This window comes from Carassius carassius, chromosome 9 (assembly GCF_963082965.1).
Source record: "Carassius carassius chromosome 9, fCarCar2.1, whole genome shotgun sequence".
NCBI lineage: Eukaryota > Metazoa > Chordata > Actinopteri > Cypriniformes > Cyprinidae > Carassius > Carassius carassius.
Window position 1 is genome coordinate 19,069,631 of NC_081763.1, and position 27,949 is coordinate 19,097,579.

General features: G+C 40.7%; 1 protein-coding gene across 2 annotated transcripts; it reads left to right on the plus strand.

Annotated features, from left to right (window-relative positions):
- The first annotated feature begins 277 nt into the window (after positions 1-277).
- Positions 278-27,944, plus strand: LOC132149188 (proline-rich protein 12-like). Of its 2 annotated transcripts, XM_059558187.1 has the most exons (16): positions 278-565; positions 11,927-12,081; positions 12,307-12,468; positions 12,607-17,036; positions 17,195-17,413; positions 18,393-18,467; positions 19,036-19,837; positions 19,929-20,419; positions 22,755-22,871; positions 22,964-23,097; positions 23,731-24,374; positions 25,155-25,274; positions 25,511-25,608; positions 25,727-25,858; positions 27,560-27,655; positions 27,748-27,944. In XM_059558187.1, exons 1-16 carry the CDS (start codon positions 483-485, stop codon positions 27,883-27,885), a joined length of 7,896 nt encoding a protein of 2,631 aa, XP_059414170.1. In that variant the 5' UTR covers positions 278-482; the 3' UTR covers positions 27,886-27,944. The 2 variants fall into 2 exon arrangements, with proteins under 2 accessions (XP_059414170.1, XP_059414171.1); XM_059558188.1 differs by lacking the exons at positions 278-565; positions 11,927-12,081; positions 12,307-12,468 and having other exon boundaries at positions 12,655-12,792; positions 12,879-17,036.
- The last annotated feature ends 5 nt before the right edge of the window (positions 27,945-27,949 follow it).

The following is a 27,949-nucleotide window of genomic DNA, read 5'->3' on the forward strand; positions in this document are numbered from 1 at the left end:
CTTTTTATGGCAATGCAGTACGCAAACAACTGAGAGGAAATGGGGTACAATCAAGCACGTGTCGTACATCTCGGGTGTAACAAGCAATGGCATCAGAACTCGACATGTAGAGCATCAGCGCGTTACTGTTTCTGCTACGAAGGACAATAGGCATCGAGATATATAAGAGGGCAAAAGAGGGGAGGGGAGGAAGAAACCGGATTTTTTTGTGGTGGCGGTGGTTGGTGTAATACTTCACCCCCCTCCCTCCTCCTCCTCCCCTCTGTATCCTCCATCTCCCCCTCCTCCTTCTCCTCCCTCCATTCCTCTCCCCCTCTGTGCTGGTCCTATTCTTGAGGACTTGCTTGTGAAACAGGAGAGATAAACATTCACTGAACGCAGAGGAAAGGACACGGGGAGAGATAGTGTGTTAGAATTTAGGAAATACCTCCCTCCCCTTCCCCCTGTCTATCTTTCCATCTACATCCGTTGTCTCTTCTTTAATGGATAGAAATTATCCTGGCACAGGATTCGGTGATCTGGGCGCTGGATCAGGATGGAGTTACGAGAGGTCGGCGAAGGCAAGGTAAGGCACCCGTGCAAGTTCACTTCCATACGCCGGATGCATAAATATGCTTAGCTGGCTGTAACAATGCCCATGCCGACGGACGCACGCACGGACGCAATGCAATGCAATGCATGCTCCCACTCTCGCTCGCGGTGCTGTGTTCATTGACGTCCATGCATTATATTGTCACTGGCTCCACGTACAGCCATCAGTATTGTCATTTCTGAGGGAGGAGGGGGTGTCTTGAAAATGCAAGGAATGCGATTGAGAGTTACTGCGTGATACGGAAGGTAGACTGAGACAGAAAAGGGGGAGAGGGCGAAAAGAGGGGGGATGGGATTATGTTGCTAGCTAGCTTGCTAGCGTATTATCAAAAATGAAAAATCAAACCTTCTGCCTTAGAGGCGCACTAAACAGGACATTGCACGCAGTACTTAAATACTCGCTTATTATGCGTAGTAAGTAATGCGTGGCACAAAATGCACGTTGACAAAGCGTTATTCTGGAGGCAACTAATTACATACAATCACATATATTTGGGGATGAAATGGTCAATAGCTACTGTATGTTGCTGATCTCTGTAGGTAACGCGTATTGTGCCTGTAAAATGGAACAGGGATTATTATCGAAATATAAATTTTGTGTTAAATCAGAGAAAAATGCGAACGTTAAATACCGAGGTGAAGTTCCTGAAGTCAACATGTATTCAGTTACACGTCACAAGACTTGCTATATATTAAACGCAATATGAACAACCATACTGATTCATAGCATACTTACTACCATATACGACATCGCATAATTAAAAAAATATATGTATATAACTCAAACTTTGCACAGGCTATCGTTACTCTCTAACGAAGAAATACCATGTCTGTTGTTGAGGATACTGTCTTTTTACTAGTCACTTGGCAACGTACCAAATAGTGTGTAGTGTTCCTCAGTGAAATTACAGCGTGACCGGGACGTGCACACTGTAAACATAAACGTAAGACGCACTGCAAACGTATTTGCAACTTAACAACAGAAAATGAAACTAATAAATACTTACTGCAAAATTTTCTTTTTTAAAATATCAACAGCGATTTGGAGGAAATGGTTGAATAATAAAATGACCTGATTTTATATTGACTAGCCATTAAATCTCTGCAGGAAAAATTAGGTTTGCTCAAAAGGGTTGATACGTTTAGGAAGTGTTGCATTGTAATATTAAAATATCGATTAATTATTCTGTTACTACCTGAAACGGGACTGTGTCGTGCTCCACTATTTTCGCGGCCTACTTACAGTTCAAAGGCGCGCGGCTGTGTAAGTTATCAGTCGCCGTGACAACCAAATCAATCTTAGTAGATTACAGAGCGCGCGTGCAATCATTCTTGTGTCTTTCGTTGCATGTATAGAGACAGTCGTACACTTACAGCATACTATAACCTATTGTTCTATGGTAACGGGAAGTGAAATGTTGAGACATTTGAATTATGATAATTTAGGTGTTTTATGCGATATGGTGGAATCTGTGCTACTATTCGTTGTCTTTGCAGACTTCTTGTCACTTGAAAAAATTATTAATCATCATAGGTTGTAATTCATCTTTTTTTCACAGATGCATACAGGTTCTGGTGCCTATTCTGGTGGCTCCTCTTTTTTCTTACATGACGGGACACCAGTAGTGCAATTATTTTAAGCAGTCATCCCTAGATTTGTGTATGTATGAGGAATTCTATTCAGACTCCTGAAAAAGGACCACAAATGCTGAGTTTTTCCAACACGTAACATTCCCCCATAATTCTGTGAGACTCCATCCCAGTATCTCTCTGGCTGACTCTTAGTAAGTCTGAAGAGGAATTCTTCTATTTTCTGTTGGAATCTTTCATATTGTGTTTCTGACTCGAGAGCATCTCTGTAGATTCGGGCAGATTGATAGAATCCAGAATCTTAATGAGAAGTTCAGCCTTATAATGATGGACAAGCTTCAGTGCTGCTGATGCAGAGGCTGAAAAGCATCTGCCGAATAAAACAAAATGAAATGAAATGCTTTTGTATTGATTCTTCTCTCTTTTGGTTTTCCAAAATTGCTTCTGCTTTTGAATGAATATTAGATAGTGGGACTGCTGCTTTGGGTCATTGGAAGCATAGCCATTATGCTTTGATGAAACACCATCAAGTGTTAAATTAGCATAAAATGAAACAAAATTACATTGGGGTCTGTGTAGGACACCACATTCGGCAATATTGGTTCTTATGTTAAGAAATGTTGTTGCATGTGTTAATATTAAATGAGAATAAACACACACACACACAAACACGCACGAATGATAGCACTGTTGCTTACCAAGACTCCTGCACACTACATCTTGGTTAGGAAGACGACAAAGGCATACTCCTTGATGGCCAGGTTCACCAGGCCCTCTGTCCTTCTCAGGGCAGTGTACATCCACCACACACCTCTGCATGGTTCTAATGGAGATTAATGGCCACGACTGAGCTCCCCATCAGGCTGTAAACATTTTGCACCTGTTGGGGGACTGTGTTGTATCACTGGCTGTAATTAGGAACAGTCTTGTACAGTGGATTCAATCAAGCTTTCTAATATAACCCTTCTCTTTGTATTTTCCTGCTTTCTTTCCATTGTTTATTTTTTTTTCAAGTTTCACCTCTTATTCTTTTTCACTCCATTGTCAAATTATGCTTAATCAGCTCAAGAACAGACACAATGGCAGGAGGTGAGAGGTTTAGCAGGATGAATTGATTGACTGAAGGTGCGAGACAGCATGATGGAAAAAAGTGAGAGAGGAGAGACAAGAGAGGAAGAAATTATTGGATGTAAAATGTCTGCAGTGTGATCCAAATGTACAAAATATACATATATTAAATCTATATAAATTTTTTATATATTAAATTAAATCGAGTCCCTCAGTTTTTACTGTACTATCAATTAAATATAATATTAAAACATAGTAAATGTATTTGCAGGTCACTAATCAAATAAGATAATTTGTGACGTCGGCAGTGGGAACTGTATGAAGATTTCCTTTATCATGATAACATGACTCAGGTTTTGCACAAACTTTTGCTCAGCCCTGCTTTTTAAAAAGTCGTCATGAAACAGAAACCATCTTCTCTTCCGTGTTGTGACATTTATATTCAAGTGAAATGGCTTCTCGAAAGAGAAAGATGTAATTGATTGGATTGTTGGTCATAGTTGTTTGCTAACTGATGCTATCTCAGGTGAGTGACAGGTTACAGGAGGGAGGAATTATTGTCCAGCCCTCACACCTGTGCACACGTGATCAGAGAAGAGATGCTGTTGTGGGGGGAGGGTAAGAAAAAGTTCATGTTTATGATGAAAAATTATGAGTGCACATTCATTTAAAAAAGATGTGCATGGATAAATCATTTATAATAAACACTGCAATATTCAATAGATAAATAATATGCATATAATGTAACTTGTCACTATTATGCTGATGATATACCCTAATTTGTAATAAAAGCATATTTATTTAAAAGCAAAATAGACCCACTAAGTTGTCTCATTCTTTGGAACCCCACTGTTTGCACAATGTCCTTCGGTTTAGCTAATTCTCTTGAAGTTCAGCATCATCTTTGAGCTGCCTTTTTGGGATTAAAGGAACACTTCACTTAAAAAAAAAAAAAATAGGCTCATTTTCCATTTCCCCTAGAGTTAAACAGTTGTGTTTTACTGTTTTAGAATCCATTCAGCCAACATCCAGGTCTAGCGGTAGCACTTTTAGGTTAGCTTAGCATCGATCATTGAATCTGATTAAACCGTAAGCATCTCGTTCAAAAATGACCAAAGAGTTTCGATATTTTTGTTATTTAAACCTTGACTTTTCTGTAGTTATGTCGTGTACTAAGACTGACGGAAAATGAAAAGTTGCCATTTTCTAGCCGATATGGCTAGGAACTATATTCTCATTTCGGCGTAATAATCAAGGATCTTTGCTGCCATACCATAGATGTAGCAGGCGCAGTGATATTACGCAGCACCTGAAATAGTGCCCAGCTAGTTTGTGTAGTTGCGGAGTTGCTGGGGATTATTTTCAGGTACTGAAACAATTTTTTCAGCTCATATTTTTGAGTGAGATGCTAACAGTCTAATCAGATTCAATGATCTATGCTAAGTTAGGCTAAAAGTGCTACTGCCAGACCCGGAGATCGGCAGAATTGAATTGGAAACGGTAAAACTCATCTGTTTAACCTATTTTTTTTTTAAGTGGAGTGTTCCTTTAAGAGCCAGTAACTGTGTAATTCCCATCAAACCTCACATTACCTAGAAGTGAAACTGCTTCCTTTGGTTGCACAGAATACATGAATACTCACATTTGAAGAGAGGGTACTGATGCTATGATGCATTAATTATTTAAGATAAGACATTCAGTTGCAGGAGAAACATCTGCTTGTCAGAGTTCCTCATATGTACTTAATTTTTTTAATGATTATTCATATCCAGTCCATAACTTGATGCTAACATTTTGTCTAAATTTTCTTTCAAAGTCCTTCTCAATGTGTCACTTTTGCATGGTACTATGTCTCTGATATTTTATAAAGCAGTGACTCGGCTTATCTACAATGCTTGCCTTGTTCTGTGTAACCTGAAACGTTTCCACTAAAGAATCATTATCAAACAGTAGCAGCAATGTATCAAAACATCATAAGGGTACTCTTGTCATGGCACTGTATTATGCCAGAGGTACAATCAGTGAAGCAGTTGGCAGCTGGGATATGTGCTTTTGCTCATGCATTTAAATGTTTAACCCAGTTCATTAGAGCCTTTATCCAGTTAATTACGCGAGTCTTGTGCCTCCAAGATGAGGGTGTTTTTAAAAGAGATGGACATGCTTCCAGATGGAACCCCCTCAGGATGGACATCAGTTGTCTTTGTCACATTTATTAGGGTCTTTTGGGAGACATGTATTTCAGTGACTATATTGAACCCAGGAGTCTATTTAATGGAGAATGACAATATAAATATATTCTTGCATTCTGTTGGGAAGTATGAATGAGAGGCTGCACTTACAACCCGAATTCCGGAAAAGTTGGGACGTTTTTTAAATTTTAATAAAATGAAAACTAAAAGACTTTCAAATCACATGAGCCAATATTTTATTCACAATAGAACATAGATAACATAGCAAATGTTTAAACTCAGAAAGTTTACAATTTTATGCACAAAATGAGCTCATTTCAATTTTGATTTCTGCTACAGGTCTCAAAATAGTTGGGACGGGGCATGTTTACCATGGTGTAGCATCTCCTTTTCTTTTCCAAACAGTTTGAAGACGTCTGGGCATTGAGGCTATGAGTTGCTGGAGTTTTGCTGTTGGAATTTGGTCCCATTCTTGCCTTATATAGATTTCCAGCTGCTGAAGAGTTCGTGGTCGTCTTTGACGTATTTTTCGTTTAATGATGCGCCAAATGTTCTCTATAGGTGAAAGATCTGGACTGCATGCAGGCCAGGTTAGCACCCGGACTCTTCTACGACAAAGCCATGCTGTTGTTATAGCTGCAGTATGTGGTTTTGCATTGTCCTGCTGAAATAAACAAGGCCTTCCCTGAAATAGACGTTGTTTGGAGGGAAGCATATGTTGCTCTAAAACCTTTATATACCTTTCAGCATTCACAGAGCCTTGCAAAACATACAAGCTGCCCATACCGTATGCACTTATGCACCCCCATACCATCAGAGATGCTGGCTTTTGAACTGAACGCTGATAACATGCTGGAAGGTCTCCCTCCTCTTTAGCCCGGAGGACACGGCGTCCGTGATTTCCAACAAGAATGTCAAATTTGGACTCGTCTGACCATAAAACACTATTCCACTTTGAAATAGTCCATTTTAAATGAGCCTTGGCCCACAGGACACGACGGCGCTTCTGGACCATGTTCACATATGGCTTCCTTTTTGCATGATAGAGCTTTAGTTGGCATCTGCTGATGGCACGGCGGATTGTGTTTACCGACAGTGGTTTCTGAAAGTATTCCTGGGCCCATTTAGTAATGTCATTGACACAATCATGCCGATGAGTGATGCAGTGTCATCTGAGAGCCCGAAGACCACAGGCATCCAATAAAGGTCTCCGGCCTTGTCCCTTACGCACAGAGATTTCTCCAGTTTCTCTGAATCTTTTGATGATGTTATGCACTGTAGATGATGAGATTTGCAAAGCCTTTGCAATTTGACGTTGAGGAACATTGTTTTTAAAGTTTTCCACAATTTTTTTACGCAGTCTTTCACAGATTGGAGAGCCTCTGCCCATCTTTACTTCTGAGAGACTCTGCTTCTCTAAGACAAAGCTTTTATAGCTAATCATGTTACAGACCTGATATCAATTAACTTAATTAATCACTAGATGTTCTCCCAGCTGAATCTTTTCAAAACTGCTTGCTTTTTTAGCCATTTTTGCCCCCGTGCCAACTTTTTTGAGACCTGTAGCAGGCATTACATTTTAAATGAGCTAATTAAGTTGATAAAAGTGTAAAATTTCTCAGTTTAAACATTTGCTACGTTATCTATGTTCTATTGTGAATAAAATATTGGCTCATGTGATTTGAAATTCCTTTTGTTTTCATTTTATTAAAATTTAAAAAACGTCCCAACTTTTCCGGAATTCGGGTTGTATATGTTGTACAGATTTTTTTAGGTAATTCTTTGAATACTACACTCGAAGATGAATAAATTTCTTTTATAGGTTTTAAAATAGATTTTCTGATCCACTCCACTGCTTCTGTTGAATGACACCCACCCCCTCACCACGCGCTCACTCAGTATGTGGTGTCTGTGGCTTCCCACTCTGGTCTCAGAGTGAGAGGGATCTAGACTAACTGAGCTGTATACTCACACTAAGAGCCCGTTGAGGAGGGAGGGGAGGGGGTTACCAAGGCAATTCAGTCAGTGGAGAGCTTTTATCAATGAGCGCTCTGTGTCTTACCTCAGCAACATCCTAACTGCCATTGTCAACTGAACTGGCCAGTCTCTATGAAAGCGGACAACAGAGACAGTCTGCAAAGACTGCAAAAGTCAGTTGATTGGCTGGCAACAGGCAGAGTGGCCAATCAGAATGCTGGGCTACACTCTGTATCATTGCACATCGGGAGTGGTAAATGTGAGACTAATTACAAAGAATGAATTAGAAAATGATCTTGTTTTGTCATTCAGAAGTTGTATATTGATGAGTCAGCATATTTCCCTAATTTATTGATAGAGGAGGCAATATTGAGAATGCTGATGATATATTTGATGTTGTAATGATTGTTGTATATATATATAGTCTGTCAAAATCAGATCCTGCATGCGTTTTGGGAGAAGGAGGATGTGGAAGTGAGTAGGCTGATTAAAGAGCTAATCTTTGTGTGTGGCTATGGTGTGAGAGGGATAATGCCAAGCTGTATCAACTGATACTCTATACAGGGATTTAGTATGAGTATAGAGACCAACAGACTTTCACTGTCTGAACAGAGGGGGGACAATGAAATCCATCCCAATGTCACACAACTGATGCTTGATACAATACAGTGAGTTATTGTTTGATTTAGTACTCCAAAATTACTTTTAAGTAAAGAGAACCCAAGTATCTTTTATCAATTTTAAAACAAAGGGAAAAATATTACATTCTACTAATATATCTAATTAAATAATCATTGATTATTTTATTTTCTAATTAGCCCAATTAATGTACAATCCAACTATGTCTTCCAACCATGTTTTTTTTTTTAAACTAAACATCAAGCAAGTTTGAGCAAGTAAAAAAAAAAACATGGTTGGATATCATAGTTGGATTGTACATTAATTGGGTTAATTAGAAAATAAAATAATTAGTGATTATTTAATTAGATATATTAGTAGAATGTAATTTTTTCCCCTCTGTTTTAAAACTGATCAAAGATATTTGTGTTCTCATAACTTAAAGGTACTTTACAAAGCCCATATTAAATAAATAACAAACAGTGAACCAAAACAATGGTATAATTACAATTCCTTCCCAGTACTTGTTTTCTCTGCATTATGTAACTTAATATACAGTATAGCAAAATATTACTGGGAGTTAACGTGTATGCTTAATAATTTGTAAATATTAAAACAGTCACTTTATTTGTTAATTTGTTATTATGCAAAATTATGAATATTTATGTTTTTATAACCTTAACAATTAATTTCCTTTTATTTAAAAACTTTTAAATAGATTTTATTCATTTTTTTAAATAAAATAGAATGTTTATGCACTACTTAACCATTTACCATGTAAACATGTACTTCTCTGATGTCAAGTCAAGTCACCTTTATTTATATAGCGATTTAAACAAAATACATTTGCGTCAAAGCAACTGAACAACATTCATTAGGAAAACAGTGTGTCAATAATGCAAAATGATAAAGGCAGTTCATCATTGAATTCAGTGATGTCATCTCTGTTCAGTTAAATAGTGTCTGTGCATTTATTTGCAATCAAGTCAACGATATCGCTGTAGATGAAGTGACCCCAACTATGCAAGCCAGAGGCGACAGCGGCAAGGAACCGAAACTTCATCGGTGACAGAATGGAGAAAAAAACCTTGGGAGAAACCAGGCTCAGTTGGGGGGCCAGTTCTCCTCTGACCAGACGAAACCAGTAGTTCAATTCCAGGCTGCAGCAAAGTCAGATTGTGCAGAAGAATCATCTGTTTCCTGTGGTCTTGTCCTGGAGGTCCTCTGAGACAAGGTCTTTACAGGGGATCTGTATCTGAGGCTCTAGTTGTCCTGGTCTCCGCTGTCTTTCAGGGATGTAGAGGTCCTTCCTAGGTGCTGATCCACCATCTGGTCTGGATACGTACTGGATCCAAGTGACTGCAGTGACACTCTGATCTGGATACAGACTGGATCTGGTGGCTACGGTGACCTCGGAATAAGAGAGAAACAGACAAATATTAGCGTAGATGCCATTCTTCTATTGATGTAGCATGTACATAGGGTGTTATGTGAAGTGTTCCCGGTTCCGGTTTACCTAATTAATGCAGCCTAAAAATCCTTTAAAGGATTTGGATATTAAAAGCATATTAGTATGTTATGTGTAAGCCAGGTTAAAGAGATGGGTCTTTAATCTAGATTTAAACTGCAAGAGTGTGTCTGCCTCCCGAACAATGTTAGGTAGGTTATTCCAGAGTTTAGGCGCCAAATAGGAAAAGGATCTGCTGCCAGCAGTTGATTTTGATATTCTAGGTATTATCAAATTGCCTGAGTTTTGAGAACGTAGCGGACGTAGAGGATTATAAGATAAAAGGAGCTCATTCAAATACTGAGGTGCTAAACCATTCAGGGCTTTATAAGTAATAAGCAATATTTTAAAATCTATTTGATGTTTGATAGGGAGCCAGTGCAGTGTTGACAGGACCGGGCTAATATGGTCATACTTCCTGGTTCTAGTAAGAACTCTTGCTGCTGCATTTTGGACTAGCTGTAGTTTGTTTACTAAGCGTGCAGAACAACCACCCAATAAAGCATTACAATAATCTAACCTTGAGGTCATAAATGCATGGATTAACATTTCTGCATTTGACACTGAGAGCATAGGCCGTAATTTAGATATATTTTTGAGATGGAAAAATGCAGTTTTACAAATGCTAGAAACGTGAAGAAATATAGAGCTGAGTATCATCAGCATAACAGTGAAAGCTAACACCATGTTTCCTGATGATATCTCCCAAGGGTAACATATAAAGCATGAAGAGTAGCAGCCCTAGTACTGAGCCTTGAGGTACTCCATACTGCACTCCATACTGTGATCGATATGATACATCTTCATTCACTGCTACGAACTGATGGCGGTCATATAAGTACGATTTAAACCATGCTAATGCACTTCCATTAATGCCAACAAAGTGTTCAAGTCTATGCAAAAGAATGTTGTGGTCAATTGTGTCAAACGCACTAAGATCCAATAAAACTAATAGAGAAGTACACCCACGATCAGATGATAAGAGTAGATCATTTGTAACTCTAAGGAGAGCAGTCTCAGTACTATGATACGGTCTAAATCCTCACATATACCATTTTTTCACATATACCAAGGTTTTGGGGACATATCCTAATGACAATGTGGAATTAAATGTTATCTCTAATAGTATCGATTTTAGAAGTAAAGTAGTTCATAAAGTCATTACTGCTGTGGTGTTGGGAAATGTCAACACTTGTTGAGGATTTATTTTTCGTTAATTTAGCCACTGTATTGAATAAATACCTGGGGTTATGTTTGTTTTCTTCTAAAAGAGAAGAAAAGTAATCGGATCTAGCAGTTTTTAATGCTTTTCTGTAGGATAGGTTACTTTCCCGCCAAGCAATACGAAATACCTCTAGTTTTGTTTTCCTCCAGCTGCGCTCCATTTTTCGGGCTGCTCCCTTTAGGGTGCGAGTATGCTTATACCATGGTGTCAAACTGTTTTCCTTAACCTTCCTTAAGCGTAGAGGAGCAACTATATTTAAAGTGCTAGAAAAGAGAGAGTCCATAGTTTCTGTTACATCATCAAGTTGTTCTGAGGTTTTGGATATGCTAAGGAATTTGGATACATCAGGAAGATAACTTAAAAAGCAGTCTTTTGTGGTAGAAGTAATGGTTCTTCCATACTTGTAAGAAGAAGTAGAATTTACAATTTTGGCTATATGAAGTTTGCACAAAACTAAATAATGATCTGAGATGTCATCACTTGGCTGCATAATTTCAACACTATCAACATCAATTCCATGTGACAGTATTAAATCTAGAGTATGATTTGAGTATGACTGAAACGTGTTGTCTAACCCCAATAGAGTTCAGAATGTCTATAAATGCTGATCCCAATGCATCTTTTTCATTATCAACATGGATATTAAAACTTTATCTGCAGCCAGAACTAACTCGGATGTAAAATCACCAAACTCTTTAATAAAGTCTGTATGGTGCCCTGGTGGTCTGTATACAGTAGCCAGTACAAACATAACAGGGGATTTATCATTAACTTTTGTTTCTCTGGATAATGTTATATGAAGCACCATTACTTCAAACGAGTTATACTTGAAGCCTGCCCTCTGAGAAATCCTGAAAACGTTGTTATAAATTGAAGCAACACCTCCCCCTTTGCCTTTTAGACGCGGCTCATGTTTATAAAAGTTATCTTGGGGGGTGGACTCATTTAAAATAATGTAATCATTAGGTTTTAGCCAATTAATGTATGTATTATTGATGTATGTATTATGTTCTGTCCAATTAAAAAACGGGGGAGGTTGTGTCAGATGTCCAAATAACATGTAATGCATATGAATGTATGCAAACAATTACTATGTTATTGTGTCTGTTTCTGTACCATTCCTTCTGTCAGTTACCTCTTTTTGAATCCTCTGTTTTTCAGTTTGGTTTATGGGAGCTCCAGATCCTCCCATCCAGACTCAGAACTCCTCCACCGTCAACCTTATGCCACACCACACTCCTTGCAAGGATATGCAACAAATCATCATCCAGGCACCTCTGGACAAGCTGGAGCATGGGGCACAGGAAGGAGCTTAGGTAAGGTCTACAAAATTATGTAATTAATTACTGGAAAATTACTGATGTTGTTTCATAAAGCTTGTTTGAGTATAATTTTGTGACAGTATATAAAAATGTATTTCTTCAGAAATTGCTTTGATTTAATACTGTACTGTATTCATTGTGTACCTTGATGTTGAGATGATAAAAAAAGACATCCTCTGAGCAGGTGTTAGACCTTGTCTTAATAATAGTATTTTGCAGGGCTCTCAGGCTTGTTTGATACTGGACTACATCATGCCAGTCCCTCAGGACCAGATGCTTCAGTTATGAACTTGATCTCTGCTTTGGAATCCCGAGGTGCTCAGCCACCCCCCTCTGCCTCTTCCCTTCTCTCCCAATTTCGCACCCCCACCTGGCAAACTGGTTAGTATTGTGAGTTATTGAATGTAGAATTATCTAATTATAAACACAGAAATATGTCATGAAATAAAGATAGACGATTACTTTATTAACTGCTGAATCATTTTCTTTTTCCTTTCATTTCCCTCTCTGCTGCTGTAGCAATGCATACTCCAGCCCCTGCAGAGCTATTCATTTCTGGTGCACTACCTGGCTCTGGCTCATTTCCCTCTTCCTCTGCTCTGTCGGCATATCAGCACCCTGCATCATTCTCAGGGCGCTCCTTCCCTGGAGTGACCCCATCATTATCTCTGCAGGACACGCCTACCTTCAGTCCTACTTCCAATGGTCTCCTGTCACCACATGATCCTTTGCTACACATTAAAACACCCACCCAGTCAAGTCTTGGCTTTGACCGTCTTCTGTCTTCACAGAGTGGGTCTGCTTCATATAGAGGGCCACAAGAGCCCACTAGTGCTCCTCCACCACAAACACCTGCATCCTCCTCAACACGCCATTTACCACCTCAGTTTAACCTGCTGTCCTCACAGCTGCAGGATCAGTCCTCTCAGCTATACAGTTCCTCTGTTTTTTCTTCTGCACCCCCTCAACCACCACAGTCCCATGAAAGAGCCATCCCCAGGCAAGACAGTGTGATCAAGCACTACCAGAGGCCTTCTCCTGGACAGTCTCAACTATCCTCTTCTGCACCTCATACCCTACAACACTATCTTAGTTGTGGTGCATCAGGATACCAGCAAATACCCCATCATCGGCATGGCTCCTCCATAAACTGTAGCCCACTGGGTGAGCAGAGTCCATCATCTGACCCCAAACCCTCTCCCCGATCAGAACAGGTGTATCGTCCTATTATCCAGCCCCCATACACTTCCTCCTCAGTCTCCTCCTCAGGGGGTTCGGGTGGTGGTATTGGGAAAACAGGAAAGAGTTCCAGTTCAAGTAGTGGCTACTCTTCCTCTGGCTCGTCCTCATCTCGAACCCCTCACACTCCTCCTTCAGCTTCTTCCACTTCCTCTTCTTCCTCATCTGCCTCTAATCCTAATGTCTCATCCAGTACCTCTTCTGCACCCTCAAGGCAGCAACCAGCACCGCAACCCCCACCACCTCCTCCTCCAACTGTGTCATCCTCTTCTACACAACAGCAGCCATCCAAACCTTGCCTGTCTACATATGGCTCTCCAATTGCTCCTGTCAAGCCAACTGCTGGGCTTCCTGGTCAAACCCCACCACAGCAACAGTCATATTCACCAAGCCAGCCACCCACCTCTCACTTGCCCCAGCCATATGGGGGATTCAGTTCTCCGCAGGCTCAGGATCTTGGTTCCAGTCTTGGGGGGACAGGAAAAGCCTATGGAAGTCTTGGAACTACAGGACGCTCATTTTCAGCTGAGGTGGTCTATGGCTCTGATTCAGGATATGGTTCTTTGCCACCATCTCTTGGTGGGGCAGGAAGTCCCTCACTGGGTTATGGGGGTACAGGACATTCACCTGCTCTAATGGTGTCTGGAGGTGGTACCGGTACAACAAGCAGTACCACCGGATCTGGAGCAGGTAGTTCAGGAAGTGTGGGGGGTGGTTCAGGTGGTGGTAGTGGAAGTGTAGGAAGTGGAGGAGGATCATACCACCTCCCCGATTCCAGCCCGTCACCCTCAAGTAATTCTGGAATAATCCGCCCTGGTCTGCACTCCCCTGCCCCAACTCGCCCTGCACAATCACCTGGAGGAAATGGGGGCAACAAGTACCTATCCTCAGTTCTTTCCCCAGCATTCCTGGCTTCTCCACAAGGATACTCAGACACAAGGGTGCCACCCCAGCAAACACAGTCTTATCATACAACGCCACCAAAATCTAAATCTGATTCTGATATGCTTGGGGTAGAAAGATCTCAAGAGGAGGAAGAAGATGAGGATGACTTTTTGATTCAGCACTTACTGCACTCACAGAGTCCAGCACCAAATCCCTCCCAGCATCATTCTCAACAAGCTCAGCAAGTAGCCTCACAACAACCGCAGTCCCAGTCCATTTCCCAGAGCAGGGATGGAGGAAAGTCTCTCTCTGCTTATGAACTAAACAAGGCATCTGAAGAACGTTATCATCTACAGAGTGTCATTCGGACTAATAATACCACCAACAATGTGGCTGCTGCTGGCTCTTGTGGCCCAGGCACAGGTTTAGAAAACCAGTTGGAGATGTCTCTGAAAAAACAGCAACAGACTAAGGCTGATAGAGTGCTTGCTGGAGCTGGTGCAAATGGTGCCCAAAGTGCAGTTGATTCTTTGTCACATACTCATTCTCATGGTCAACATGACTCCCTTGGATCAGTGGTCCACTATGGCAGAGGAGACCCTTATAGTCATCAAACACATCAACATCACACTCCTCACCCATCACTCTCTCAGCATTCACAGCACCCTCATCCCCATTCAATGTCCCACTCACATATAGATCTTAAGAAAGCTCAGGATCCTTCAGAATTACCCTACCTACGAAAGACTCCAGATTTGCAGCAGCGACAGACCCAGTCCTCCCTTGGACTAATGGATTCTCCACCCGACCCATCTCAGCAAACCTCCCAAGCTCACCTTCTCCAATCTGTCCTTTCGCATACCACTCGAAACAAGATGGACAACCAACAGACTCCTTCACAGCAACAACAACACTCAATGACTCAACAAGCCATGATTAGACCAACTGGGGGATTAGGTACTAATGGCTCTGGAGGAGTAGACACTCAGCCACAGGCCTCTCAACTTCAACTTCAGCTCCAGTCCCAAACTATGGAGGTCCACTATGGACGTGAGGCTCAGAGAAACCAAAGTCAGTCAAGTCAGAATTCTGTTTCACCACTAGACATGCTAGAGAGATCTCTCTCTAGAACAAATAGCCGAGAAGGGCCAGGCCCCTCTGATAGAGTTGGTGCAGGAGATGGGGGCAGCACTGATCATCGCAGACAACAGCAACAACATAGGATGTCCTCACACCATCAGTCCCACCACCCTCAACAACCAGCAACAGAGCTTCATGATTTCTTGTCTGAGTCAGATCTGAGCATGTCAACCCCCTCTCATCTGCACCATATGGCCTCACACCATCCACCCCCTCATGCCCACCATCAGCCGCAGGCACACTCTCACCATCAGCGTCCTCACCAGCACCCTCACCACATGCAACCAGCTTCTGGACCTCCACAGCCCCAAGCCCAGTCCAGGGAACAAGAGCCACAGCTGGATCAACTCAAAGAGCATCAATATAACACTGGTAGCCCTGTGGGAAAAGCAGCTCAGAACCAGGGTCAGAGCCAAGACCAGCAACAACGGTTTATGCCACTGACATCTATTTGTTTCCCAGATTCACTTCTCCAAGATGAGGATCGTTCCTTTTTTCCAGGTATGGAAGATATGTTCTGCTCTGAGGACTACAAGGCAAGTTGTGCTGGAGGTGGTGGAAGTGCAGGACAAGGGGGTCAGGATGGTGTGCCAGAGACACGTGGAACAGTACAAGATGGAATGGATGCAGTTAAAGCTACAGGTGGTGGAGGAGGTGCATATGACATGATGAGTCACCATGGTGATCAGGGTTATGGGCAGTATTGTCACAGTCTATCTGAATCTGGCAATGGTACTATGCACTTAGATCTGGACCCCTTGAAATCCCATGAACTCCCATCCACTGTAAACACAGAACAACTAGGTTTAATTCAGTCTCAGGGCCCAGGCCTTAGGATGGGCAGTACAGGACACGTAGTAGACGGAACTGGAAACAAAATGATGGGCTCTGCGGGTGTAGGTAGTGGTCCTGGCACAGGGGGACTCACCTCACCAATCTTTTGTTCATCTAGACCAAAAAAACTTTTGAAAACAAGCTCTTTTCACCTCCTTAAACAGCGGAAAGAGCCTAATGTCCAATCACAGACTAAGAAGAACTTTGCTCAAGAATATGAATTCGAAGATGATGAGGATAAAGCAGATGTTCCAGCTGACATCCGCTTAAACAGCAGACGTCTGCCAGACTTGCTTCCCGATCTTGTTTCTAGCTGCAGAAAGTCTGGAAGTGGTTCAGGAGTTGGTAGTTTAAGCCCTTTGATGGGTGATTTAGATTTCTGTCACCCCTCCGGTTACCCATCCCTTGGACCTCCTCCACAACTGCTCCCACAAGATGGCCCAAAGAAAAGGGGGAGGAAACCCACCAAACCTAAACGTGAGGGTCCACCAAGACCCAGGGGTAGGCCACGTATTCGTCCTCTTCCTGAGCCTCCCTATTGCAGGAACATGATTGGACCTGGTGGAGAGAGTAGAAGGGGCCGTGGTCGAGGAAGAGGACGTGGAAGGAAAGATGATCAAATGATAGAAATACACAGAGACATGAACAAGGGGCAGAACTACCAACAACAAGCACCTCACCTCCATCATCAACCACAGTTACAACAGCACATGCACCATCTACAGCAGCACCAACCACAACAAATGCATCCACAGCAGCACCTACATGTACAACAACTTCAGCAACACCATCAACAACTTGCACAGCATCAGCCTCAGCAACAATACCAGGAACCCATCAAACCAATCAAAGTAAGTAAAGGGTTACGATTTGCACCAATTGGAAGAATTATGTTTGTGGGAATGATGGATCAATGAAACTAACAAGTGTATAAGCATGTATTGATTCAAGTAATACATTTTTTTGTAAATACTTAAATATAGTAATTGCTTAATTGTTTTCCTCCCAGATTAAGCTCCCTATTCCTTCCATACATTCGTCTGACTCCCTACTGAGGACAGATTCCCTGTCTAGTATAGATCCAGTTTTGTCTGATGGTTCAGTAGGTTCTGCACCATCACTTGGTTTGAGCCCAGGGCCCACTACCAGTGTGGACATGAACAGAATTGACATGAACAGAAATGATATGAGCTGTGGTCAGGAAAAGATGAAGCAGAAACCCCAAGAGGTGAGTCTCATCTTGTAAAAATGTTAACAGAAAATGTTTAAATAACTCCAGATGTTCTATGTAAAATGCAGAGCAAATGCCAGTTCTGTGATCTCTTTCGTAATCTTTAGAAAGATAATTTGGTGTCTTTCAAAAATTAGCATAAAGATACACCATACAATCAGAATTCACTTTTTTTGTCCAAAAACATAACAAACAATGTCCTAGTTCATATTGGGTCCTTTTGATGTCCTCAAATGACCTGGAGATTTAGAGCAAAGTTTAATCGAGGAGGTGCATATAGATATTTTGTGACTTGCAAGGCTGTGTTGGCAGCTGTGATAGATTAATTTTACCAAAGTAAAATGCTCTGCTAAATTTGTTCTTTTTAGTTAAAACTTTTTTTTTTAGTTTTAGTTAAAACTTTTTTTATTTCTTTATTTCTAAAGTTTTTGGGGTACTTGTGAATTGAATTATCAAGCATATTTATAGTCCTTTTTGTTAGCCGTGCACAGCACTGATAGACAATAGTATAAGGGATTGGTGGGTAGCAGCATGTGAAATCAGTTGTGATTTATGCAAATGGAAAAGGAATGTCAATTACTGAGCTGAGACCAAGCTCACAATGAGTAGATGATCAACAACCTGAGAAGGATCTTTCCAAATACAGAAAAATCTAAATGATGATGAAATGGTTTGACATAATTCAAAGTCACAAATATTTTGTTCTAAATGGGAAAAGTAAACATCTGCTGTAACATTACGAGATGTTGTCAGACCAAAACCATGTTTTAAAGCATGAAGATTCAATAACTCAACAACATTTACAGCCTTTATCAAGTTATGCCCTCCTCCATATGTTTAAATTGCTCTTATGAAATGTCCTCTGTTGCCTCAGCAACAAGTAGCCTCATGAAAGAAGGGTGGAAGAGCCAGGGTGTATAGATATGTGCAATTTCCTTACATGTATGTGCAATGTTTATGATTTATGTATCTGCAGATGTCCTGGGAGGGAGACATAGATGACCATATGACCCCAGAGGCCTGGGCCACCATGCAGAAGCTTTCGGGCACAGTAAGACTTCAATTTATTCTTATTCTATATCCATTTTCCAGGTGTTATTTGACAAGAAGACCATAAACCACTCATATTTTGACCAAAAGACACATTACTAAATTATGCATTAAAATAAATTTTGGATTTCTTTCACAGTTATTTTACTGAGGAAGCATTGTTCTTGGTGTATGCACTTTGCCACTAGAGGGAGCAGAGTACATAGACTAAGATGATTGGCAGGCCATGATGACTGAGTTCTTAAAAAAATGCAATAAAAGAAAGGGAGAGCACTGTTGCTAGGGTGGCTGTTGCTAAGGTTACTGATTCATAGTAACTATCATCAACCACCCTGCTGTTCAGTAAGGTGTTTTTCCTCCTTCTAAACACACCAAACATAAGAGAGTGGGACTACAGTGATTATGTAATTTATGATGTTAATTATTGTCATTTATTTATAAGCTTTTTCTGGTTGTTCTTTCTTTTCCCTTTATTTGCCTTCTGCGTACATTTCCATGCTATTTGACACTCATTGCTTGTATTTTGTCATCTTCTGCCCCTTTCATTTCTCTGCACCTCTCGCTCACAGACGGAGGAGAAATCTTCAGAGCTAAAGTCGGGTTTCATATCTTCCTTTCTGGATTTTTTGAAAACGGGGAAGAAGCAGCCCGGCACTGATGCTCCACCTGTCGACGGATGCACTTCCACAGATTCCTCTTCAGTAAAGGGAGGCATTCACCCATTATCTCCACAACCACCGCCTCCTCCACCTCCCCACTTCGGAGACAACGAGGGTGATGGAAGCCTGGGCCTCAGTAACTGTCCATCCCCCTGTAAAAGACTTGACGAGGAGCTCAAGAGAAACCTAGAGACCCTGCCGTCATTCTCCTCAGACGAGGAAGACTCAGTCAGTAAGAACCAGGACCTGCAGAAGAGCATCTCATCAGCCATTTCTGCCCTCTATGACACACCTCACAGTCTCTCTGCTGTTCCACCTCCTCCTACACCATCGCCACCCACTCCACAGACAGTGTCTCTTAACACACCCTCGCCACCCCCACAACCTGAGTCTGTTCCACATGTACACACTGAAGCTGAGACAGAAATTAACATGTCACAGGAACTGGATTCGCTCTCACAGCCCAACCTGCAGGAGGAGGCACATGTTCCAAGCAAAGACGAGAAACAGGAAGAACCTGTGCAGGAGGAACATCAACAAAAAAATCAGGAAGAAGACAGACAGAGTGAATGTGAGGAGGAAGGAGAGGAGTTGGAAGAAGACAGAAGTGAGAAGGAGGAAGTTGATCAAATAAGGACAGAGGAGCGCAAGCAGGAAGAAGAAGAAGAAGAAGAGCCTGAGTATGAAATGCTGGGTGCTCCCAAGGTTGATGGTGAGTATATTAACATATGTCTACAGTCAAATACTAAAATCAATGAAATATAAATTCTTCCTTCTTTTCTCAACTGTATCCCCTGTTTTAGGACCTCCATCTGAGCCTCCGCCTGCACCCCCTTCTCCCCCATCTCTTTCTCCTTCTCCCCCGACCTCCTCCTCCCCTTCCCCTCTGCCTCCTCCTCCTCTGTCTCTCCCCTCCCCTCTCCCATCTCAAGAAGAGGAGGAGAATCTACAGCAGCAACAGCCACCACTGCATAATTCCCTCCCTCCCAGCCCTTCTCCACCTGCTCTCCCCTCTCCCTCCCTGCCTCCGCCAACACTGCCCCCCTCTGCTACACCCCCACCATCCCCCTCCCCACCTCCTCCTGAAGAGCTTCCCCAGCCCTCCCCGGTCACACCCCCCACCCCCGAAGATGCCCCGATGCCTCAGATCACTTCACTGCACCTGGCTAAGAAACAGTCCAACGCAGCCATCGCAGGAGAGAGTGAGGATGATGACAGTGAGAGTGGGGGGGAGGGGATCTTTAGAGAGAGGGATGAATTTGTGGTGCGCACTGAAGATATTGGTACTCTTAAGGTAAAAATCCCTTTCTTGCTTTTTTGTTTTTGTAGTTTTCAGTGTGTACAATTAATATTTAGATGTCTGCAGGGATTCACCCAAAAATTATAATACTGTCATTCTAGTCCTGTATGACTCAAATTCTTCTGTGGAACATAAAAGAAGATAATTTGATGAATGCTGGTAACCGAACTGAGTCCCTTTGACGTCTATTGTATGGTCAAACATTGTGTTTGAAGTCAGTGGGAACTAAAATTGTTTTGGTTTCCAACATTCTTTAAATGATCTTTTTTTGCATTACGCTTTCAAAAGAATGTCATACATGGAACAACATGAGGGTGAGTAAATGGTGAAAGAAATGTCATTTTAATATTTGGAGTCGCAATGAAACAGAAGTAGTGATAATAGGTTTCTTCTGTAGTGTGACATACATCCAAGTGAAACAGATTTTCAGAAAAGAAAAAAAAGTGGATGACTTAATTCTGTCTATCGCAGAGCTCTCCATCCCTGCTCCCATACTCCTTTTCCATTGAGCCAGTTTGAGTGTTGGTTCAGAGCCAGAGCCTAGTTTCATATCGGTTCTTTGCCTTTCCACACCCAAAGCACCAGCTCTGAACCAGGAAAAGTGGTTCGTAAGTAGCACCAAGACATTGCTGGTCTAGAAGTAAGAAAACGCTTGTGTCAGGGGTTGGGGGCGAGGTAGTCTCACGTAGCCAGACCTTCAGGCTGAAGGTCTGGAATTCATGGCAGCTTTCATTGACCAAGGTCCGGCCATGAGGCCATTTGACCGACATGTCCAACAACCAATCACAGTTCGCTTCGTTCATCGTCACGTTTCGCGGCGTGGAAATGTTGCCACAATAACAGACCGGTGTGTAAAATGTATTTTAAAGATTCTATGCCGCGTACTTTAAATATTTCACAATCATTTTAAAATCCAGCGTTTAGCTGATCCTGACAAGCACTGTTCGTCACAGTAGTAAACACTACAGCTTTCTACTTTCGTGAGGGGGTTTGGCGCCACGATATCTTTGTTTCCCGTTAAAGAACGCGACTCGCACGTCTCGTTGAAATCCTGTAGAATTCAACTAATCTGATGACAACTTCGACATTCCTGAAGTGTTTCCACTTTTGTGTCCCATATTCATCAGTAGTTTAGCCAACGGTCCGTGGGCATGTCGTCTGAGGCTGAGTCTAGGGGCGGGGTTACCGTAACCAACAAGATGGACAGAAACTATTGATCACCATTTTTGAAATAGCTGCTAAACACAATTGATGGAATTAAGCAAAAACAAGTGGTCTGAGGAGGAAACTGCTTTCTTGCACTCTGGTCTCAGTTATTCTCACTTGTAATCTCTGTCTATACAAACTACAGCGAGCTGCACAAACATGTTGGATTCACCATGTTTAAATGACAATGTAGGTTCACAAAGCCATGAATGTCAATAGCAATGCAATTGTTAATGAATGATGTGTTTGTGTTTGGCCCTGCCATGCAAGCGCTGCTGGGAAAGATGACACTTATTCAGTGGTGGCTCTCTAGCCCGTGGAAAGCAAACCGGTTCTTAAGAGGCTCGCCAGTCGAACCAACTCCAAACCGGCAATAGCACTAGCTCTGAACCAGCACACGGTTCATGCTGGTGGAATAGGAGCACTAGAGAGTTACTGTCCAGCAGAATTCAGCTTCAAACCCAATTAAATACACCTGAACCTGCCAATCAAGCTGTTCAGGGTAACGGGGAAATTAAAGACAGGTGTGCTGAAACATGGTTAGAACTGTAGTCTGCAGTAGTGATGGCGAGATGAAGCCTCATGAAGTATTGAAGCTTTCAACCAAGTGGTTCACAAAAGGATTCATTTCTCGAGGGTTCATTTGCTCACAATAACACCTGGTGGCCAAGGAGTGTAAAACAAGCAGATACATTACAGATGACCTGATGTGGTCTGTAATGCACTGTATTTTGCACCAGTTAAGGCTTAGAAATAACAGTGAAGAAAAATGTAATAAATTTCCACATAGACTAATCTGTTTAGGCTATATGAATGTAATGTGTATTTTGTTGTTGTTTTAATTGAGAAGTGGTTGTTGTAGTCAAAAATAACCGCTTAAAGTTGATTGTGGAAAGGCAGGGTTTAAGCAGACTATATGATTGCAAAAATCTGCAATACATCAGTGAGGAGTCTGTTGTTTCTACGGAAGGTCAAGTTATGTCAATTTAATTAAACATTAAAATTAAACTTGAATGGATGAATTGTTAACAATAAGATCTATTATATGCATTTGCAAAATAGAATAAGAAAATTTTTTATTTAATGCTGACTTAACTTGCTCAATTCTCATGGCTTTTCTCAGTTGGCGCTGCAGACAGGACGAGAGCCTCCTCCGATATGGAGGGTCCAGAAAGCTCTGCTGCAGAAGTTCGCTCCTGAAATCAAAGATGGACAGCGTCAGTTTTATGCCACCAGTAATGTGAGTGTGTTTTTGCATGCATTAGATGGCTTGCATAAAAAAGTGACACTACACCACCTCATTAAACTCTGTCCTCTGTCACTCTTTGGCAGTATTTGGGCTACTTTGGAGATGCAAAGATGCGTTATCAGCGTTTATATGTCAAATTCTTGGAGAATGTGAATAAAAAGGATTATGTCCGAGTGTGCTCGCGGAAACCTTGGCATCGGCCCAGTCTCACACTGAGGTAATTTCACCCTAAATGCACTTCTGGAGCTACTGTTGTCCTGTACTAAATTGCAGTTAATAGAGTAGTTACTACTCATCAAAGAATTCTGTGATGTTTGCTTACCCACATGCTTTCAAAACCTAAATGTTGTTGCTTTTTCCGTGGAGCACTGAGTTTTTGAAGACTCTTCATACAGCTTGTTTAATAAAACAGTTCACAGTGGTGCTATGTCTATTAAGCATTCAAAAGAAAACAAAAAACACTAAAAAGGCACCAGAAATGTAGTCCATCTGACTCATGTGCTATATTCAGTCATGTACAATCAAACAACAGGTTTGTGTGAGAAAGCAACACAATTTAACTATTTATTAATTGATAATCTTTTTAAATTCTGCAGCTCTCAAATAAAATATTTGCGTTATGATAATTGATCTTGAGATATGACATTTGATGTTGCTGACCTGTGGCATAGGCTTAAATCTTAACAGAAGATTTATGAATTAACTTTTATTGTGTGGAAAAGGCATTCCTCAGAAGAAAAAAAAAATTTGCAAAGTTGAGTTAATCATGACAGATTTTTTTTTTTTTGGTGAACTTTCAATTTATTCAGTATATTGTCATTGCAAGATGAATGCCTTTTCTTTCTACCAGACGCCAGTCTCTTCCTAAGCCACTATCTGTACGCAGCCTGACTCCACCTCGCATGGAACGAGAGGATAGAGAGAAAGAGAGAGAGAGACAACGGGAGAAAGAGCAACGGGAACAAAGGGAAAAAGAAAAGGAGAAAGAGAGAGAAAGAGAAAAGGAAAGGGAGCGAGAAAGAGAGAGGGAACAGATCGAGAGATCTAGGAGAGAAAAGGAGAAGGAGAAGTTAAGGGAGAGAGAACTTGAAAAGCAAAAAGAGAGGGAGAAACAAAAAGAAAGGGAAAGAGAAAAACAACGTGAGAGAGAAAGGGAGAAGGAGAGAGAGAGGGAAAGAGAGAGGCAAAGAGAAAGGGAGAAAGAGAAGGAAAGGGAAAAACAACGAGAGAAGGAGAGGGAGAAAGAGCGAGAGAAGGAAAAGAAACTCCAAGAGCGACAAACTCAAGAGAAGCTGGAGAGGAGGACAGCAGTTGTGGAGCGCGGGAGGGTCAAAGAGGAGAAGAGGGTTGGAGAGAAGAGGGTTGACAGGACGAGGAGCAGGCCTATGAAAGTAAAGGCAGAACCTCCTCCTAAAAAGAGGAAGAAGTGGCTTAAAGAAATGCCCTCTTCCTCTGACTCCGACTCCTCCCCTGATCCGCCCAGTGAGGATGAAGGTGTGTATGGGTTGGTTATTCATGTGCAGTATATCATGTGTGTCCATTTAAGTGTGGTTTTGCAGAAATAATCAAAACTATCAACAGCTTCAGTCCGTGTAACTTCACCGTACACAGCTGTTCAAAAGTTTGGAGTAGTAAGGCTTAAATGCTTTTGAAAGAAGTCTCTTATGCTTTTATTGAAATACAGTAAAAACAGTAATATTGTGAAATATCATTGCATTTTAAAAACCTGTTTTCTGTTGTAATATGTTTTCAAATATAATTTATTTCTGTGATGGCAAAGCTGAATTTCCAGCAGTCATCACTCCAGTCTTCAGTGTCACATGATCATTCAGAAAGAATTTTGGTGCTCAAGAAACATTTCTTGATTTATTTTGTGGAAACTATGCTACATTTTTTTTCTAGGATTCTTTGATAAGTATAAAGTGTAAAACACTGCATTTATTTGAAATAGCACAGACCACATTGTCCCAAAACTGTCATATTTGAACATGTAATACATAATACACACACACACACACACACATACACACATATATATATATATATATATATATATATATATATATATAGATATATATAGATATATATACACAAACAATCTGTATAAACCAGCACACTGTATGCCATGATGGACACTGAATTTAGTTAATTTTGCTTTTCCTGTTTTGTGGATCCAAAGCTAAGTTTTTATATATAGAGAAAGAGAGCACTTTTTGGTGTGTACCTTTTTGTGTTTTTTTTTGTTCATGTGTTTTGCATCTGTTGTATCCTCAGTATCCACACGCAGTGGAATAAACAGTCGCGCCATGAGAGAGATGTTCCGCAGTTACGTAGAGATGCTGGTCAGCACTGCTCTGGACCCAGACATGATCCAAGCTCTTGAGGACACCAATGGTGAGCGCACATCTTTAGGTTACATACAAAGTGCATGTGTGGAGGATTGGGTGGGGTGAATAAAATACATTTCCACAAAAATATTAAGTAACAAGCGTTTTCAGTGTTGATAATGCAGACTTCATGTGCATAAGAGACTTTTACATTAAACAAGTAATGGAAATGTGAATCTAAACTAATGGTATTTTTCAATTTAACAACTCATTTCTCACTGGCTCCTCCCCTTTTGTCCTCAGATGAGCTTTATCTCCCACCCATGAGAAAGATTGACTGCATCCTCAACGAACAGAAACGAAGGCTGTTGAGAAGGGTCACCATGAGTGTGCAGCATCAGGTGACACTGGCTTTCAGTGATACGCAAATGCTGTTCCTCTTGATAAGACTTCTTGATGTGTGTTTTCTGAAGAACATGTCTGGCAGTCTCTCACTCTCCCTCCTTTCCCATTCTGTAGGAGGCACTGCACATGTTCCCTCAAATGGCAGCAGATCCCCTAGACTCTGGAGCGGTTAAAGTGCACCTGGGTGGTGAGAGTTACAACCGCAAAACCCTCAACAGAGTCAAAAGGAGCCTTCCCAAACAGCAGGCATGTTGTGTACACAATTGTTTCTCACTTACATAGTTAATCGCTCCAATAAGAAACCACAAGAAGTATTTGGGAACTTCAGCCATACGTAAAAATAAATATATATGTTGTTAAATTAAACAGGTATAATCAATATGGATTGATGCATCAATCAAATGAGTAACTATATGATACATTGGTGCAATGCATAAAAAAATCTTAATATATGTATCTCAAATAGATGTTTTTATAAATTACTTTTGACTTTTTTTACTTTTTTTTAGTTAATAAAATGTAACTGGTTGTTGTAAAAAAATATTTCTGGATTAATCGCAGGCTTCTAAATCTAATCAAATTGTAATCATATCATAGCATTTCTTGAGGTATTTGCAAATAATTTATTGCTGGCTAAGAGAATCGATTTTAGATTGTATCATGACGAATTGTTCGATTTACCACCCCTATTGCATTATGTAATGAAATATTGAACCAGACTGTTTTTATTTTAAAGAAAGACATTACATACAATTTTTTAAAATGTAGTTTTTAAATTATTAGTTGATTTAACATCATTAATGTGATGAACTAAACCTGTGATCTCTGGACCATTTGTTTAAACATTGCAAAAATGGTTAAAAAGGCACCATTTGTTTGCAGATGACAACTGATTTGATGTCTTGTTATATAATGCAATGAAGATAATGCAATGAAGAACAAGAAGATATTTTGAGAACTATTTTTGTCCATAAAATAAAAGTAAAATAAAATAACTTTCATGGTAAAAACACTGCAACATATCTTATTTTTGTTCTCCACAGACAAAAGAAAGTCATACAGGTGCTTTTGTGAACTTTCCCTTTAAGTGTTCAAAAGCTTTTTGGGGTCATTGTATTTCAAATCAGGCTTTCCGGCAGGGTCTTTAAAAAGTCTCAAATTTAGTTGTATCAAAATTAAGGTCATAAAATTTCTTAAATGGTTCAATAAAGTCTTAGTTATGAATTTAGGGGGTCTTAAATTTGGGGACGGAAAGATGAGAATTGCGATACGGCTTAGTGTGGCGATTAAACTTCAAAAGGTGATGATTTTGTTGATTAAACATGAGAGCTGCAAGTTTCAAAGTCACTGCTGTGCTGCTTTGTTTACTGCTGTTACCGGTGTATTTCTGCTGTTACGAAAGCGCCTCCTGCTGGTAGAGAATGAATGTGTATTTTCAATAATCCAGTCTGCTTTATTTTTGTCAGACCGGTGTGAAAATCAACCCATGTATTTATGGGTTTTATGGATTAACCATGAGTTATAAATGTGAACTGGTGGATCGACAAGAAGATAATGCATTATAAAAATCTAAACAATTAAAACAGTAAAATATATTTGTTATTTAATTAATATAATGCTTAATAATAATTGTTTAAATTGATATAATAGTTGATACCGTTGACTCATCCATTTTCTTAAAAATGGTTCATTTTATAAAACCTTTTTTTTTTGTTTTTTGAAAAATTGTCCAAACTGTGTATCATCCTTTTTACAGTCGTTTTACAGTTTAATATGTTACCATAGACATTAGTATTATACAGTATTAATTTTATATGTGCAGGTCTTAAAAAGTCTTAGATTTGATCTTAAAAATCCTGCAGATACCCTGATTTCAATAATACATCTGAGCTTAAATCTCTGAGCTCTCTTTCTTTACTTGTAACCCCATCTCTCTCTGCTTGCCAGGACCTGAAGCTGTCGACAGAGACTTGTCGAATATACAGTCTCTATCACTCTCTCCATCACTACAAATATCACACCTTTTTGCACTGTAAAAAGGAGGTATGAGGAAAATTTGAGCTTATTTGAATAATGCAACACTGTATTCATGTATTTTCCCGTAAAAACCCTCTCTTCTCTTACTCTCTCCTCAGACGGACAGCATAGAACAGGCAGCGGAGGAGGATCCAGGTCAGGAGGAGGTGGTTCAGCAGTGCATGGCCAACCAGGGCTGGCTAGAGACGCTGTTCAATTCCTTCATTGAACTGCTGACGCTCAGCACCAAGGCTTAAGATTCAGCTGTCGATGTTCCAAGCACGTCATATTTGGAGAAAGGAAAAACTCCTCTCTCTGAAA